The sequence below is a fragment of the Protopterus annectens genome, chromosome 3.part0 (genome assembly GCF_019279795.1).
Source record: "Protopterus annectens isolate FY-2018-M chromosome 3.part0, PAN1.0, whole genome shotgun sequence".
In the NCBI taxonomy this organism is placed as follows: domain Eukaryota; kingdom Metazoa; phylum Chordata; order Ceratodontiformes; family Protopteridae; genus Protopterus; species Protopterus annectens.
The window spans coordinates 813,958,741-813,978,459 of record NC_056731.1 but is presented as its reverse complement, the minus strand read 5'-3'; the positions used below and the strand labels follow the sequence as shown (position 1 = coordinate 813,978,459).

The window sequence follows — 19,719 nt, the reverse complement described above, 5'->3', positions numbered from 1 at the left end:
GTTTTTGTTTTTAACCGGTAGGGAGTTGTTTATTTCTGCACCTGGGTTTTTTTATCTGCAATTTTCCTTAAAGCTTGTACCAGGCACAAAATATTAGTATTGCACACACAGTTGGATGCCTTTTATTTTCTACTTATTTTTTTGCTAAAAAAGTTTAACCCTTTAATGTATACATGCTAACAAACAAAAATGTACATGCATCTAAGTAACTATATTTTACTGTATATATTTTAACAAGCAAAAGCATACATGCACTAAGTGTCTAAATATATATCTAACATTATATAATACTTGGGTAGCCATTTAGGTGTTCCTGTTAAATAGTGTGGGCTGTCTGAACTAGAATGTTGAGCTGTTTAAGCAGGGATGAGTCGGTAGTGGGAAGGATGTTAACACTTTATTCCCCACAGCCGTATCATAGGCCTACGTTGTGCTCATGTTCTTTTATTAGACTGATATTTAAATGTTTTTATGTCTTGACACATGTAAAACATTGATAGATATCAACACACAGTTTTAGAGATTTGTGGGTTGGCCACATGTCTGCTTTGTGCCTCAAATGTGTAAGCCAATAAGATACTCTTGAGTACTTCTAAGTACAGATTTTGGAGGTAGAGCTTGTATTATTTTTCCACTGTTCTTATATGTAAAATATTATGTTTTTCTCACTTCAAATAAAGTAAATGCCAAAATGTAGCACACAATGGTTACTAGAGAAACTGAGAGAGACCACTGTAAATATTTTGCAGGTTTTGATAATACAGTCTTTGCTTCTTCTGGAAGCAGGCTATGACAGCCATTGGCAGATAATCCATTGCATTTCTTTACTACCAATTTTTAACAGTGTCTCCCCTAGATTAGACCATCTGTTATTTTGTTGTTTGAACTCTCTGAACTGAAAGAGTTAACACAGACAATGTGGATTGCAATTTTCTGTGCTTATATAACTGACAATTGATTGCTGTTACTATGAATGTCATGGTGGTGCACTTCAAAAATCATATTAAATATTTGTACATGTGGAATGAATGTCTTCTGTTGCCTGTCCACATTTTTTGAGAGGGATCCAAAAAGGATGGTACTTTTGGTAACTGGCAGATAATTACCATCTAAGCAGATCCTGAAGAGGGCTTTTCCATGCTTTCACCCATCTATCCCACCCTCTGAAATCTATTTTCTGCTTGGGAAATATCCTGACATAATAGAATGTTGGATATTGTATTATGGAAGTGCTCTGAGATGTTTATGAGCTGTTTGGCTGTCTTGTTATTACTCTTGAAGTAAGGTTTGCAATTGTAATATTGAAGGGAGAGTTCTGGGAAGGTTCCATAAGGTCTGTCTTCTTCTGTTTTACTTTTTTCGGTGCGGGTGTGAGAGCACTTAGGTTTGTATTACTATTATTTGGTAAAGAAATATTTTGAGGTGTCTGTGTTAAATGTCTGCCACTTTTTAAAGTTAACGCGTCATTGTCTGCTGCACATAGAGGAAAGTCTAGCTGTGACTTGAGGCAGTGTTTTTACCATCACATGGCTTGTACATGTCATTATGCTAGTTTATATGTTCTGCTTAACAAGCTTTGTGTGCATCTTTTAAGCTCTGCTTAACTATGGTGACTTTTACACTTCTTTTTCAGTTAATATAGTTTTGCAAAGGGTGATGTCATTGATTCCTCATAAGATTATATAGATACTGCATTAGACAGACTCATCAAAACACCAGGATTGGTACACTGAAGTCTTTAGTATGAAAATAATATAAAACCCACTGGGACATATTTATTGATCAATTATTTTTTTTTGCTAACCAGATAAATCCATTGGCAAGGGGTGCCAGGAGAGCCTGTGAGTATGATTATGCCATGTGTGATACATGTAGCAACCTTTTGTGAGTTGATTACAGCCTGTATGCACAATACACAAACATTTATTTTTATTTATCCATTAAACAAATAATCTCAATAGGCAAACTGCCTGTTTCAATGTTGAGCCAGTAGCACTGATCTGACCAAGTCACTTACGTGTTCAGAGTCGCACCCCATCACCATGCAATTTTACACTGGATGACTGAAATTTAGTACTATAGGACAAAATGAATTAACAGCCTCAAATTTAGCTTCTTATATGTTACCAGACCTGTATATAGAATTAAGGCATAGTATATGTCAGCATTATTTGCATTGTAATGTAACTTAGAACTGGTATGGTAAAAATTTAGTCCGATTTCATTTTCACAGATGCCTCTAAAAAGGCTTTAGGCTCTACTGTTAAGATAGCAAGGCTTTTAGCTTCAAGGCAGGGGTTGGAGTAGTTGTAAGTCCATCCTACAATGTAGACGATATACAGAACATTGTTTCACTCAAGGAGGTAGAAAGATAAAAAAAAAAAAAAAAAAAGGCAGAGAGCCAGGAAGACTGGGAATGACCCACGAAACGTAGGTGGTGCTGAGACCTATAATACTTCAGGCCTGTGTGTAAATCCACCTATTAATGAGATTGTCCTGGAACAGTGCTCATATTTTTGCTAGGAAGAGCTTTTAAGGAAGATGCTGTTTATAACTGGATTAATTCTAAACTCTTCTGCCATGCAAAATGTTTTTCCAGGTGCACCTAATGAAAGAAATGTCTTACATCTGTGATGAAAGTAGTCCTATGGCAATGTGATATAGTGCTAGAGTCCAAGGATTGCTGGATCCTGTAACAGCTGTAAGACATTGTTGATTTATTTTCCTTATTACATTTACATGTTTGGCAAATATGTTACTGTGGTTAAATTACATTTCTTTGATGGCAGAGGAAGATAGCTAACCTATCTTGCCTTTTCATAACTTCTAATGTCTTAGCCCCCTTTCATTATCCCTTCCCCTGTCACACTTGATGCATCTGTACTTTGCTATCTTGGGTTCCTCCATATATTATTTTTCCACTGCATGTTTTTGTGATCCATTTCCATTATCTAAGGAGCAGCTGGTTCCTAAAATCTGTTCACCCTTTCTGTGCTCTTCATCCTTTCTGTTCAGGGTGAGCATCTTAGATTTTTCTTTCCTGATCATACCCCCACATTCCCCTTGGGTCTTAAGTATGAAGAGCTTAAGCTCCCTAAGTTTCAGGATGTTTCTTTCTTCTCTGCTACGTATATCCTTCTGGCAGATTTTGTGGACTCCTTCCAGCAATCTCAGGTCCTTCTCCCTGAATGGCCTGCAGAACTACCACACTTATTACTGTCTATAGTCTATATGCTTTAAAGGTTTCCTAAATAAACTCAGGTGTGTAAACTCATTGCAAATACAGTCCTTATGTGGAATTTCAGTACCCAAATATTGACAGGGTAAACAACCCAATGTCAAATGCATATGTTCAAATATTAGTGGACTTTGTAAATGAAAACAATTTGGAACAAACAGTATGATGGCAATATAATTTTAAAACAGACGAACCAAATTGTATACACACTGACAGATTTTAACAGTGTTTTATGTTAACTGGCGAGAGGCAGCCAAGTAACAGGATATTGGAACAGCTAGAAGACCCTGGTCCATTACCCTGCCTAGGGCCCCATTTTGACTGTTCATTTCACACCCTGTAGATAAGGTACTTTAATGAACTGCTAGACTAGCATTTGTTACTATTGTGTGAAGAAAAGCACAAGAGCTTTTGTCTATCTGTCTGCTGGACTAGTGGGATTGTTAATGGACTGATCATGTTTTACATCTTCATATAGTAAAATGTATCAGTGTGATCATGTTCCCTCATGCAGCATCGAAAGTGAAAGGGTCCTCAAGTTCCTGGAAAAAAATTAATCTCCTGCAGCCATTTATCTGAATCTAATTTTGTTTGATTTATGAGCTAATTTCTCTAGAATTGTTTGGTGAACATGTGAGTGCCATGGTATGGATGGATAAATCCTTGCCTACAACTCGGGTGACTCACTTTGACTGGTGGCTTGGGATTTGATATGCTGTCAGGGGAGGAGCTCACCTTACAGTTCAATTTCTGGAAATAGCTATGAAAGTGCTGCCTGAGGTTGGGTGAGGCATCATACTGACATCAGCCTTATGTGGAAATGAGGGGTGGTCCAAAACTGACACCCATTACATGATCCATTCTCTGGGTATTATTAGGCATATGCAGAGGCTGTAAAATGAATAGTTAAAATACTCCCTTCGCAGCACTGTGACATTGTCCGAGGACTCCGTGATCTCATCACCAGTCCCAGTCATAATCACAGCAAGTCTGGGAAGATGATAGGGTTGCTACCTTTTGAAATGGCCAAAGTGGGACATTTTTGGTAGAAACATCAGATTTTAAAGGCCGACACATGCCCATGGTCAGTACAAAGGATAGAACTTAACTTTTTTGCCTAAATAAAAGCTTATTCTTGTAGCAATTTAGTTGCTTATTATGTTTTTATAACATTTAGGTATTTTAGATACTGAATAACTGTTTTATGCAACTATTACATAAAATATAGGAAATAATTTTGTCCTAAAATCTCAGGACATTTGCCATTTTTACAATTTTTTGTCAGGACACAACTGCCCAAAGAGGGACTGTCCCTCGCAAAGTGGGACAGGTGGTAACCCTAGAAGATGAGGAGGTAGATAGATTTGGCGAATGAGGAGGGACACTAGGGTTAGTTAATGGTCAGCTCTGTAGGAGAAAAAAAGAGCTTAAAAATGATCCATGGGCAAATCATCCAAAGTTTGTATTACATTCATTTTCATGATGAAAGTTCTGCTTGGATTAAAAAAATAGTCTTTCTGAGAATGCTGACATATTTCAGAGATCACCAAAGAGCTTGCTTAAGATGAAGCAGAAAACTGCTTGGCTTTATTTCTAAAAATTGGGATCAACTAATGCCAGGTTCAGGTACTATAAGTCCAGAAATAAAAATGCATTTTCCTCCATTTAGCAGAAGACATGTTAAAATGTTAATATGTTCAGACAACTATAAATTCAGTTACAATGCCAGTGTTCCAGTGCAGCCATGAACTGAGGATACTCAAGGATACTGTATCTTGTCTGTCTTAAATAAAGTAAGCCTTTCATTAAGAATTCTGTACTGCTGTCAGTCACTATTGTAATAGAGTCAGTGGTGCAGCAGGTAGCACACTCACCTTTGATGCTGAAGGCTGTGGATTGTATTTCACTCCAGAAATTTGGACTGCTGACATTGTAGTATAGCACAAGGGGAGTGCAGCACTCCTGAGAGTATTGCCCTTTGAATGAGATGTTAAACTTATATTCCATCTGCTTCAGTTGGTGGTAGTAGCTTAGGTGGATGTAAAAGATCTTAAAGTACCCATCTAAAAAAGTAGGGATCCTTTATTAAACACAAAATAAGAAACACTATTTACATATTTATAAAATGTATATATTTACAGGCACATGCATATATGTGTACATACATATACATATATGTATGTATACATGTGTATACACATAAAATTTCAGTCTTTCATTCCAAATAATCCATACTACATAAAATATATTATCTACCCTTTTCGCATATTTGTTCTTCTTCTTATAATATCCATACATAATCCTATTCATATCTATATTATTTGTCGTATTATCAAAAACATTTTCTTTACACAACTTTTTCCAGAGTTTCGCCACCCTTTTACATTAAAGTAACATGTTCTGTTGTCTCCTCCACCCCACAAAATAAACACACTGTTTCAACTTTCTTTTTTATATGACATATTCCCCTGCACTGGTATCTTTTTATCAGCCTCGATAGGAAATCCTGACATTCAACTATCTTTGTACACCACTTTTTCCGTACTTTAATGGCTTTAATCACTTTTTGTAAATCTTCCCATGGATTTGCATAGTAATATTGTCCCATCACATTTTTATACCACATCCTTATTTCTCTCTCTGTACCATCAATTTTTTTATTTCCATGTTGATATTTTTTCATGATTTCTTTTTTTTCATGTATTTATTCTTCTATTTCTCTTTCTTTTATTATCATCTCTAAGAACTTTTTGTAGTTGTATTTAAAACATTTTCACTAATAATTTCTCTTCCTTTACCCACTTTTAATACTCTATACAAGTTTAAAAAAGAAGAATAAACAACTGAATTTAGTAACCCTGATCACCCTTCATATTGACTGTTATATAACGTACCTCTTTTATTGGGTTTAATCTTGAACCCCATATGAAAGAAAACACCAGTTGCACAATTTCCTTTTCATATCTTTCTGGGATCATCTCAATGTTTGACATGCACATTATTTTGCCTATTAATACTGAATTCACCAGATAAACCATTTTTCTGAATGCTAATCTATGTCTTCCACAGAAGCCATGTTTCTTTTATTTCTTTTATCGAACCTTACAATTGCATCATAACTACATCATTTTCCCAAATTTTATCCATAGTAAAGACACTTCATCCAATGAAAAATACACCCCCCCACTTTTCACTACATCACTGAAACCCTTACTTTTATCTTTATTCAGGGTCATTCCATTTTCCTTTAAGCATTCATTCAGACAAACCATCACTCCCCTCATCCATATTTTGTTCTTAGAAACTAATATTCTATTGTGTACACCTCCTTTTGCAGCACATATCAAACATCTTTCATTTTATAAGTTACTGTAGTCACTATTGCTTTCATTACCAGTGTAAGTAATGTTCCACTTAAGGGACATCCTTGTCTTATATCACACCTCATGCATTCTTTACTTAGCCACCCATTCGCTAACACCTCTCACTATCTTATATTGATATGGTGATATAAACACACAGCTAATCCAGTTACCTATTCCGTACTTCCCCATAAACATTCCACAAAATGTCTCGTCCTACTGTATCAGATGCCTTGCTAATATCACCTACCATAAGTTTCACATCCTTCCTTTTATTTATATCATCTCCAATTTCTGTCACAACCAATAACAATTCTTTGCAACCCTTCCCTTTGCCGTACATACTTTCTTCCATAATATTCCTCATCCTTCCTTCCATTTTCTCTGTGTTATTGTTATAAAATAATTTATATTCTATGCTATTTAGTGTGATGGGTCTCCACTTGTTTTATTTCATTCTTCTTAGATGAGTCTCCAATTTTTTATTTAATTCTTCTCATCTTTCTTCCATATAAATTGTAATGTCCCACTACGTGACTCTAAACCCTTCCTTCAACTGTTCACTCAATACATCTAAAATATACTGTCTTTGCCAGTCCATTAATTTATTGTACAGTCCGTACCCTGTACCATCTGGACTGGATACTGACTCAACATTTACTTTCCCCAAGTACTTTATCCAATTCACTAATAGCAATTTCTTTTTAAAATTCTTACTAAACTCTTTCTGGCTTTCTCCCCCCCCCCCCCCCAGCATTTTGTTTTATTTTCCTTCTTTTTACTCTTGTACATATTTTCCACATGCTGAACTCCAATACTCATAGTGTGCTCTTGTCCTCTTTACTCTTTATACCTCTCCTTTTCCATGTCTCATTTCCCTCATTTTACTTAAATCCTCCTTTACTATTTTACCCAAATATGTAGATACCTCCTCCCTTTTCTTTGTTAATATCTCTGCTTAAACAGTAATACCTTATTTTTTTCCTCAGTTTCTTTTATATATTTATTTTCCGTATCATAATACTCTTTTGTATTATTCTCTGAATTCTCTAATACATTTTTTATACATTTTCCCATACATTACTTTCTCATCCTTTCTTACATCATCCTGCCATTGGGGGAAAAAACACCTTCAGACCCAATTTTTATAAAAGATCTTCATGGTTATATGATCCTTGCATAACTGGAAAACTTCACACTCTCCAGTTTCATTCCACAATTTCTCGGATATTCTTTTTATTCTCCTTCCTATTTTAATATGCTGCCTTTTTCCATCACCTCCATCCATATTGCTAAATGGTCTGAAAAAACCATCACGTCTGTATCACTATCTACTACCACCCCCAGACCTTCTGATATTACACAATAATCATTTTGAGATCAAAGTGCCCCCTTCAGTAAGTCCATTTACTTTTGTTACATGGTATTAATTTACATTTAATCACCTTCTGTATTTTTTTTACATCATTCCCTTTCTTTTTTACATTTTCTCTTAAAGTCCCCTGCAATTATAATTGTCATGTTACCCACCACATGGCCTAATATTTGATGCAATAGATTGTCTTTCTTTTATAGTTATTTATGCATATAATGCTATAATTCCATAAACCTGTTCTCTGCAACAGACATCCACAACAATTAACTTTCTCATCCTTGCTAGCTTTACATCTAGTGTTTTCACTGTTTTTTACACAGCTACTCCAGAACAATTTTCACTTCATAAGTTCTGTATTATATTTCCACCCCCAAACTTTTCTGCTTGCAGTCTTTTCTTCACTTGTCAGGAATCTTACATCCTCTGACAGAATAACATACATATCCCATTGTGTATACCATTTGAGTGTCCCTACCCCTCTTATAGTGTTAATAATGCTGTTCACATTTGCTGAAAGTACTCTAAAATTGTTGCTTTCCCTTATTTTAGGTTTAGGGGAAATATTTTAAAATTTTTGTTTTCTTATTTTTGCTCTTTCCCTAGTTGAATATTTTTTCTTGGTTTTATGTAAAAATAATAATTGATCCTCAGAATCAAATTTTTCACTTCCTAGAAAATTTTAACATCAGTCCCTTCTCCTGACCTCTCTTTCTGCATGCATTCTCTCTCTCTCTCCCCCGTCATTTTCCATTTCATATTTTTTTTCATTGTTTGTTTTTCCCTTCCCTTCGTTTTAATTGTTTACTTTTTACTCTTGACAATCCATTCAAAAGTGTCCCTTTATTGTTTTACACAACCTAAATTCAAGCAAACACTTTCTTGCTGTATGTCCTTTCTCCCTGCACTGGTTACATTGTACCTTGTCACAATCATTAAATGAGAAAGGTCTCCACAAAAGAAATATGACTTAGACTGGCCAGCATATCTTAGTGTCCCTCTATGACCTGCCAAAAAATAACACTTGGTAAGTATTTCACCATGTTTTTTTCACATTTCAAAACAGTTTCTTCCCAACGCACTCCATTCCTTAAATTTTTCTCAACTCTGGCTTTCACTATTATCAGCAGTTTCACTCACACTCTGCATGCATTTTTTTAACATCGTCTTCTTCCAGGTCATCATTTCTAAACTGCAAAGTAACATTTTTTGTAACAATTAAAGTGTTATTGGTCATATTTGTGCCTGCATCATGCCATCTAATGAGGTAATGCCACAATGCACTTTTAAAGTTCTCCTTCCTGATTTATTTGGGCCATGAATTATGTCCATAGACTTTTATGGTGCAACGGTGTGCATGTGTGTTGGTGTACCCGTTAAAGTCTATGGATGCAGTTCAAGTTTTCCCTATACTGACGTCACCAAGGTTAAAGTTTATATTTTAACCTCTGTAATGGGCTAATAGGTATAGTGCTGTTTAAAATGTTTTCCTGATGGTATGCAGTTACAAACATTCGCCACTGGGGAGAAGAATCTGAATTACACTTTTGCTACAGAATTAATATAACCAACAATTTACTTCCAGAAAACAAATAATTTCTCCATGGATAAATGTTCTTCCTTTGTTACACAGTACCAGAAATGTCATCATCAGTCCATCAGGTTCAAATGTTAAGTCACAAAAAGTCTCTGTCCCAATATGTATAAAAGACCAAATTCCTTGAGCTTTAAAACGCAGAAGAGTTACCATATTGCCCCATACATATTTGCCTATTGCATGGCATTGTTGTTCATATTCTCACAGTTCTTTTCTTTTTAAAAACAGTTTTACTTAATTTGTTGCTGCTCTCCTTTTTTTGCATGCTGTCACTGCTGCATATGTTTTTGTTACTCCATTATCTGCTGCCACAAAATCAGACATCTTCACAAGTTGTTGCTGGTCTCCTCTTTTACTTTTCTGTCACTGCTGCATAAGTTTTAACTGCTGCATTTTCTTCTGTCACATCACCTTAATGCTTTTCCAAATAACTTTTTCGGAAGTGCTGAGGACGGTAATCTGCCATCTCATCTCCTGAAACAACAGAACCGACCTTAATCATGCTGCTTGATTATTTTTTTAACAGAACATCCCCACTGACGCCAGTTCTGTTATCTGTACCACATAAACAGAGTCACTTGTTTCCTTCTCCACAGAGCCAGGTAAACATCCACCACACAGGAATATTTGTTTAAATTCTGAAGCTCCATATCAAACTATTTTTTACTCCAAATTTCCACTTTTCACCTCCAAACTCTCTGTAACTTTCTCTCCTCTTCTATGCTGCTGCTTCAAGCCTGTTTCTTGCTGCTGTAGGAGCCCTCCAGCAGCATTTAACAGCTCCAAAGCATAGGGGAAGTTTTATGATGCCTTGGCCAAATTTCCTCTAGTAGTATAAACACCCCCTAGGTTCTCCTCTATAAAGAGGCACTAGCCTTATGGTAGTAAACTGGTCAACAAATGACATATTAAACAAATAATTAAATTATTATGTAGTTATTCCCCATGATATGGTAATGTAGCCTATTTTTATTTCTGAAATAGTATCATATAAGAGGTATACATGCTTAATGGTAGCTTGGGCAGAGATGAGCTACTCTTAGTTCCTCAGAGTATGTGCCAGCTGGTTGTCATGTCCAATAAAACTTCTGTTCCAGTTGATAACCCTTTATATATGGAAGTTAGCAAATATAATTCACATTTCTAAAACTGGGTAACTATGTTTGGGTAATTATAACCATGTAACTCACAACAGTCTTGGAGAGTGATAAATATCCAGTCTCTCATTCTGGTAGCTGTTTTTTTTTTTTTCTTCAGTTGAAGTTGTCTAGGTTTCTTATAAATTTAGACAATAAAGGTTTCTCTGTAGATGCCATCAGCTCATTGATATTTGAGTGGTTATGTTAGTTCATCCAGGAAGAGGGAATCTTGTTGCTTAACTGTAGCAAGTTGAAATGCTGTGGCTAGAAACAATTTACTGCATGCTACTCCTAAATGCTTTGTATTTTTTTTTTCTGTGCCTTGTGCAGGCTGGTGACCACAACCCCAATCTACATGATAGCTCAGCAGTAATATGGTCATATACTATACCACTTCTCCAGTTCATAAATGCAGTATTGTATGTAAAGGTTAAATCTGAAATATTTTAGGAAACAGGATTGTCAGATTAAAGACCATGAGAAGGCAGAGCTCCCAGTGTGTGACGTGGAATAATACAAAGGCATGTAAGTAGGAACCAAAAGATGTGGAAACTAGTTTATTTTGGTTCCTGTAGTGTCTAACATCTACATGTATCATATTGTATTCTTGCACAGCAACTGTATGTGACTTTTATTTATTCTGGAACATTTATGCTCAAATGTATAATGTGGCTGAGGGTGCACTCATTTTACTTTACCGGAACAGTATTTTTACTTGCTTACTAGATAACTGAAAGGATGAATTGGTGTGTGTGTGTCTGTGTGTGTCTGTGTGTGTCTGTGTGTGTCTGTGTGTGTCTGTGTGTGTCTGTGTGTGTCTGTGTGTGTGTCTGTCTGTGTGTGTGTGTGTGTGTCTGTCTGTGTGTGTGTGTGTGTGTGTCTGTCTGTGTGTGTGTGTCTGTGTGTGTGTGTCTGTCTGTCTGTGTGTGTGTGTGTGTGTGTGTGTGTGTGTGTGTGTGTGTGTGTGTGTGTGTGTGTGTGTGTGCGTGCGTCTGTGTCTTGCTATATCAAATTGCAATTCTGCTCAAAATGCACCCTGTCAAAAACAATGCTACGTCTTTGTTATTTTCAGGAGGTTTTAAGTTTTTTGATTGCCACTTCAGCAACAAATCAATCTACCGCTGCAACAACAGGACACTAGGTGTTATTTTAATAATTCTGAGTTCCTGAGTTGTTATTTTATGTCTGATACTGAAAATTTACATTATTTCAAGTTTGCAGAAATTATTTTTCTCAGATATGCTTTTCTTCTATTTTTAGGCAGGAGAGAAATCAGGCCAAGTGGAAAGATCAAAGAAGAATGCCAGACAAAGACAGAGTGACTTTAAGGTGAGCACCCTTGGTCAATAAAGTCATCATTACATAAGTAGTAATTAAAAAAGTAATATAAACTCAAAAAAAAACAGTCAGCTGTTCGTAAGCATATGCGCCAGAGAAAGAAAGAAATTTAGTTTTAACCTGAGATAGTTTTCTCTTTGTGAAGGATAGTTAACTTGCCTACTATATCTGGGACGGTGCAGTGGTAGTGTTGTCACCTCATAGCAAGAGGTTCTCCGGTTCGATTCTCAGATGGGGTGCTTTCTGTGTGGAGTCTACATGTCCTCCCTGCGTTCATGTGGGTTTACTCCCACGTTACAAAGACATTCATCTGGAACATTTTTCCCCGGGCCTCCACTGGAAATTGGCTTAGTTCCAAGTTGGACTTTCCTAATTAACAAATGATAAATAAATAAATATCTTTAGTTATATCATAGTTGAAAGAATATAGTTCAGAACTATTTTCTCCTTTGTTGTTTAAACTGTGAGTAATAAAATGAATATGCCATACTGTCAGGAACATTAGAGGAAATGTGTATTTTAAGTTGTTCATCGTAGTCACTGTTGTAGTACTGAGTGCTGGAAATTCCTGCCTGCAGGAGTCCATGGTCACCCCAAATATCAAAGAATTTCACCATCCCCTAGTTAGTGTACAGCCTTTCCCACCCAATGGCAGGATGTTAATAGTATAAAAGAGACTTCATCTGGAGCCATACTGCATTCATTCTAGCCATGTCAGTCCAATACTGAGCGCTTTCAGTTGCAAAGTTAGTTTGTTGGTCAGGCCTGGGATCTGAGACTCATCAAAAGTAAGTGACCTCATGTGAGAAAATTTTCTCATTCCTTTTTTGAAGTTATTTTTGATTAGTAACTGCGTTATGTGGGGAAAATAAATTCCACACAGGGGCTTTCATTCCTGTTGCTTGTTTTGCTTAGGTTTTGAGCATGAAGTCTGTGTAGTCCTATTGTTAAAATAGTCACAAAACTGACATTTAGACTTCGGGCCAACTCCCTTACTAGACACCTTAAGAAAGGCAGTGTTAAGCCTATGTAAGCTATGCCATCTGCCAGCCATCAGGCCAACACCCCCCCCCCCCCCAAAAAAAATTTTCAAAGAGAAGCATTTGTAGAAGAAGGATCTTGGGGAGACCGACAGCACTCATGTTGTCCATCTTCCAGCACTGCTCAAAATCATTGAATCACGTGAGGCACATTTGCAGCCCTGTATTACAGTGACTAGTAAGCCTGAGTTCTCTAGTGTGACCCCTGTGGAGTTCACTTTGTCTTCCACTCCTTTCACGTTCTTGCAAGTTGTAATTGGGTGGGTGTCTGTCAGGTCCTGTGCTGCTTTGCAGGCTCTTGTTTCCAGTGCACATACCTCCTTTACAGAAGAAAGGGAGGAGTATGTCTAGTGGTACTCAGGGAAGATCTTCCTGGGGATGAGCCACCCACCTACAGCCTGAGGTCTTGCCATCTACCAGACCCAAACCCAAGACTGTCAAGTTGTAGCAGCATCAAGGGTTTTACCCCAGCCTTTACTGCTTGGATTGCTGGCTTTCACAGTCCAGGTTACCACTCAGAACGTTGTCAAACTGGCACAGGATTTTATAGCCTTCAAGAATCTAATAGCTTGCCCTGGAAAAGAAACCTTTGGCTGGAACTCCCTCTGGAAAAAAAATAAAAGAAGTCTGTCCCCTAGAGAGACTCAAATTCCTGAAATTCTGATGAGGAGGAACTGGCCTATGGGGAACATTTTCACTCTTTCCATTATCTTTGACTCAGATTCATAAGATACCTTTTCCTGAGCTTTGCCTCCTCAGGATTTATCTTTAGGTGACGCACTTCATAGTATGAATAAGCATTTGAATTGGGAGTTTAGAGAGTTCTGTTGGGCTCAGAAGAGATACAGGCAGCTTCTTAGCCTGCTTAAACCCATGCCTTTGATGATTCCCACAGTCTATGAAGTCTTGGATGTTGTGTTTTCAAACCTGTGTTTGCAGCCTGATTCCCTATCCTCTGCTCTAAGAAGGTTGGACCGCTTCTACAGGGTGCTTTACACGCATAAATATTTTCCCAAGAACCCACTGGTGGACCTGGCTATGGTGTGTCTGGAGTACATCAAGAAAAATAGGGGGCCTGCATCCAAGAACCCCTTGTCAAATGATAAGGAAAGTAGGCTCTTAGAATCATTTGCAGAGAAAACACACACTTTTACTATGCCGGTCACGAGAGCTGTCAGCTTTCAGTTCCACGCGCTTAAATACTTAAAGTCTGTACAGGAATGGACTAATGCTAAGGCAGAGGGGATTCAAGATAAAAGCTTCAAGTGGGGCATTCAGGGACTGGACAACATTGACATTCAGGTGCCAAAACAGTCAATAAATGTGGCTGTGATGCTCTAGATGCATCTTACAGCGCAGTAGCTATAGGGTCTATGACCAGGAGGCATGTCTGGTAGAGGAATCAGCCCCTCTCACAGCATGTATGACCTTCTTTGTATCATAGTGGAGTACTAGGCTGTTGACCCAAGGGATCTTTTTTGCTTCCCAGTAAAATTTGGCAACTGTTGTTTCCAGAGGATTTTGTGGGAGTATATATACTTCGGCACAGTGGCCAAACATTTATAAGCTTCCTGTTCTAATAAAGACAATGATGCCATGCAGGGGTGTATTTATGGTCTACCATCCACTAATCCAAGTTGCACTTGAATAAGTTCAGGGATGAACTCTGTTTCACATGGATGGGAAGCCTGTTCAGTGCAATGTTAAATCTGAACTCTATAATGTATCACTGGACAAGGATTTTCTGTTTGGGCCACCTGCTGAGAAAGTATTTCAGAGACTGGATGAGAAGGGGAAGTCTGTGAAGTCTGTCAGGGAAATCTGTCTTCCCCCAACTACCATAGATATGACAGAAGCCATCCTGCTTAGTCTTGACCCTTCCCCCCAGACAAGACAAACCAACACATTCCAAGCAGAAAAGTACCGAGTTCCATAAAAGGTGGCAAAAGGTCTCTTGCCCTAGAGCAGGAGTCTGCAACCTTCACTATCCAAAGAGCCATTTCTGACCCCTCTCCCACCAAATGAAATCTATCGGGAACCACAACAGCTATTTGACCCCTAAAATGAAGATAACAGAGCATATAAGGCTCCATATATAGTTATACTAACTATAAAAGAACAAAGTGAATAAGAACAATACCTAACATCCGTACATAATTGAGTTCCTGCGTGCATGTGTGTGTGTGTGTGTGTGTGTGTGTGTGTGTGTGTGTGTGTGTGTGTGTGTGTGTGTCAGTTAATCCTCAGAGGTACAGGGAGCCACTATAGTGGGGTGGAAGAGCCATATGTGGCTCCAGAGCCGCAGGTTGCAGACCCCTGCCCTAGAGCCAGGTGGTCTAAGGGCCCAGAACCCAGCAGGGAGCAGCAGTGACTTTTTCAGTCACTTCCCTTCTTTAAAATCCCAGCCCATCCAAACACTAGGGAGAAGGCTTTCCCTCTTTTCCACGTCCTGGGAATAAATCATCCAAGTCAAGTGGGTGAAACAAACCATAAAGAAATGCTGCTACTTACAAATCTGGAGAATTCTTCCCTTATTTGAAAAGCCTCCATTCCCAAAACAACAGGCACCTCATTCCTAACCAGATATATGATCTTCTACAATAGGGATCCCTTTAGATGTTCTTAGTGTTTCACTGTTGCAATTATTACATTTGGGTTATCCTGCTGGCAGGTTGCCCTCAGTCGGCCTGAATTCCAAAGTCTTGGGTCCTGCGTTGATTGCTGACGCCTTTTCCTGACATCAGGGGTATAAAAGATGCAGCCGACACCATTCTATTTAGTCTTTCTTGCTGCGCGGTGCCCGAAGCAGAAGCAGTTCGCAAGTGCCGGTCGGCCAACTCCTGAGATTTTCGTGTTCGAGTTTCACAGCCGAAGTCTTCATTAAAAGCTAAGTACCCCGTTGAGGAAACTTTTTTCTTGCTCCAGACCGATGTCAGAAAAAGTTAATAATTGTATTTCTTGTGGGAAGCTAATACCTCATAAGGACTTTCATTCCTACTGTATTCCTTGCCTAGGCCCTGACCACGACATTACTAGTTGTCGGTTTTGTTCTAGATTTAACCAACGCACTATTAAGAGTCAGTACGATTTTGCATTAAGCTATTTTGGGCAAAGATTTAATTGTACAATGTCGGATAGCCATCCGACTACCGGAGTTCACAAAAAACGCAAAGAAAAAGAAAAGGACAGGCAACAGAGGTCCAAAACCAATGACGAAGCTTCTCCTAAGCAAGTCGCCGATTCTCAGTGAGGTGCTTTCACAGCCCCTGATGCCCGCTACTTTAGAGTTGCAGGACACTACCAACTCCCATGTGGAGTCGCCCAGGCCACAGGAAATTCAAGGTGTTGGAGCCTCAGAGATTATTCCCTCAGATGGGTTCGGAACCGCTGAGCAGGCATCGGCTTCTGAGGGTGTATTCAGACCTAAACAATTATGTATTAAACCGACTTCAAAGACACCCTTAAAGGCAAAGAAACAAGTTCACCAGTCACAAGGACAGGCCTCCATGCCCAAAAAACAGATGCTCAAAATGGCCGAAGACTTAATTACCTTGATCAGGGGTCCCCATCCCCCTCCTGATAAGAGGCCGAGGCAAAGAGACAGACTATGAATCTTCAGATCAGGTTTCCATTTCTTCTGATTCCTCTTCTGATCAGGAATGTTCTCTTCCCCCCTATGAGGATTCTGATGCTGAAGAATCAATTCCTTCAGCTTCTCCTCCTGAGGACTACTCTTTTGGGGAAACCTTGCATACCATGAGGGAGCACTTTCACTGGGAGAGCCAAGATTTTTCAGAATCTAAGAAAAGGCTCAGAGACTTCCTTTTACTACCTCAACACAGGCCTCTAGCTATTCCACCTATGTTGGACATTGTAGATGATGTGTTCTCGGAGTCTAGTCTGACCCCTGACTCTTTACCTCCAGCTCCTGTTAAGCCGGACAGATACTACAGGGTCCCTGACTCTCATAAATTCCTTTTCAAAAACCCTTCTGCAGACCCAGAAACTATTTCTCAGAGTCCAAAAGGGGTCAAGGCTTCTACTGCAAAAAAGTCCTACCCCCTCTGACAGGGATTCTAGGGCTCTGGATAGATGGGGAAAAAAGATTTACACATCTGCTACTTTGGCTATAACGGCCTTAAATTTCCAGTTTTATATGCTCAAATATCAGCAATATATCATAACACTGCTTAAACAGAAAATGATGGCAAATTCTGAATGTGCAGAAAACAAAGAAATACAGGATTTATTGCATGCAGCTGAACAAGTTGGAAAGCATACTTTGCAATGTGTGTTTGATTCTCTGGAGGCCTCCTGCAGGGCCGCTGTTACAGGTTCTGTCATTAGGAGGCATGCTTGGTTAAAGAAACAAAATCTGCCTGATCATGTTGAAGGAAAATTATTAGATGCTCCTTTACAACATGATACCTTGTTTGGTGTTAAGGCAGAAGAGGTGTTAAAGAAAATGGAGGATAAAGCTAAATCTATGCAAACGGTCAAGGATTTCTTACAGGTACAGCCACCTAGATTTAGCAGACACTGGCCTACAAAGAATTGGTCCTTTCCAGTCTCAGACAGACCTCAAAGGGGCAGACCCAGACGCCCTAGAGGCAGATCACAGCCACAAGGATCCTACAGGCCTAAGCAATGGAGTGCTTCTACCTCCAAAGGTGGAGAGGACAAATCACAATCATACAGGAAACAGTCCCAATTACTTCCCCCTGCCTGTGCCAAGCACTTATCTTCTGGCAGCACCCTTAGGGGGAGAACTAGCACTTTGTTTTCTCAAAATTGGCACATTATAACCCAGGACAAATGGGTTCTAGACATAGTGTCACAAGGCTACAAGTTTCATTTCCATACCCTGCCAATGGCAAACGGTTGGCCAGACCTGCCAGAAAAATCAATGGGCAGAGGCTCAAAAACAAGTCACAGCTCTCATGGACATGAGGGCTATTCAACAAGTACCACAGCAAGAGCAGGGACAAGGATTTTACTCAGGACTGTTCTAGGTACCCAGAAAGGACAAAGCATGAAGACCAGTACTGGACCTATCTATTCTAAACACTTTCCCGAATATACCAAAATTCAAGATGTTGACCTTACAGTAGCTACTGCCCATGCTGGGCAGCAAGGCTTGGCTCATGACTTTAGACCTAAAAGAGGCATACCTGTATGTCCCAATCAGACAATCATGCAGAAGATACCTCAGATTCAAGGCTGGCTCAAAGCATTACCAATTCTATGCACTGCCCTTTGGCTTATCTACTGCACCCAGGGTCTTCACAAAGTGCCTGGCACCAGTAATTGCTTACTGCAGACAAAGAGGAATACAAATATATCCTTACTTGGACGACTGCCTCATACAGTCAGAGAACAAGGACAATCTACTACAGCATCTGACTTTCGTGATAAGACTTTTAACAGGCCTAGGGTACACAGTCAACAAAAAGAAATCAAAACTAGTACCCTGTCAAGAGATAATATTCCTGGGTGCAAGCTTAAATACAACTGCCCAGATGGCTTATCTCACTCCAGACAAACAAAGGCAACTGACTATCTATTTCAAGAAAATGGCAGCAAAGGCCGCCCAGTTATCTGCAAGAAAAATTCTGCAGGCTTTGGGCTTCATGGTATCCTACATCTTACTAATTCCACATGCAAGACAGCATATGAGGAAAATTCAATGGTACCTAAAAAGTGTCTGGACACAACATTGCCACAGCTTGAAAACAATGATTACTCTAATTCCCTGCCTGCAACAGGAATTTAGATGGTGGGCAAAGGCTTGGCACCAAAACAAGGGACAGCCATTCTCACTACCCCCAGCCAGGCAGAGCCTAATGACGGATGCATCAGATTATGCCTGGGGGGCACACATGGCAGGAAGAGGCATTCAGGGCACCTGGTCCACAAACCAAAAGCATCTACATATCAATCAGAAAGAGATGCTAGCTGTTCAAAATGCTTTGACAGCCTTCAAAAACCTACTTCATTCGGGACAACTACTGATAAAGACAGACAACACCACGGCCATGTGGTACATAAACAAGCAGGGGGGCACTCATTCTTACCCCCTGTGCAGACTAGCCATGGCTTTATGGGACACAGCATTGACTTTCCGAGTTCATCTGCAGGCACAATTCCTGCCAGGAAAGGAAAATACTCTGGCAGAAGAACTAAGCAGAAACCTCATGGATCCCCATGAGTGGCACCTGGATCCACAAGTCTTCAGCATGATAACAATGAAATGGGGACGGCCGGACATAGATCTATTTGCCTCTCCTCAAAACAATCAACTAAAAAGATTCTGCACAAGGACTTATCACAGACAAGCTTGGAAAGTGGACACCTTATCTTTCAACTGGACAAACCTATCATTATATGCCTTTCCTCCACTGCTTCTCCTCTCCAAGGTACTCCTAAAGGTCAGGCAGGAGAAACCAAAAATTATTCTGATTGCCCCAGACTGGCCACGCCAGTACTGGTATCCGATCTTAAGAAACTTGTCCCAATGCCCAGCCTGGACGTTACCTTAAATACCTCATCTACTGTCCCAGCAAAACAATCAGATTCTGCACAGCCAACTCAGGACCCTAAACCTGGCAGCATGGTGGATAATGTAGCCATACA

At 39.2% G+C, this 19,719-nt stretch overlaps 1 protein-coding gene across 2 annotated transcripts in view; it reads left to right on the top strand.

The window, feature by feature from the left end:
- The window catches only part of EXOC2 (exocyst complex component 2), a 2,261,550-nt gene that overhangs the window by 1,196,102 nt on the left and 1,045,729 nt on the right, over positions 1-19,719 (top strand). For both annotated transcript variants that reach the window (XM_044065154.1, XM_044065156.1), the window contains exon 14: positions 11,969-12,037. In XM_044065154.1, coding sequence (XP_043921089.1) covers positions 11,969-12,037 — 69 coding nt within the window. The remainder of the gene's footprint in view (positions 1-11,968; positions 12,038-19,719) is intronic.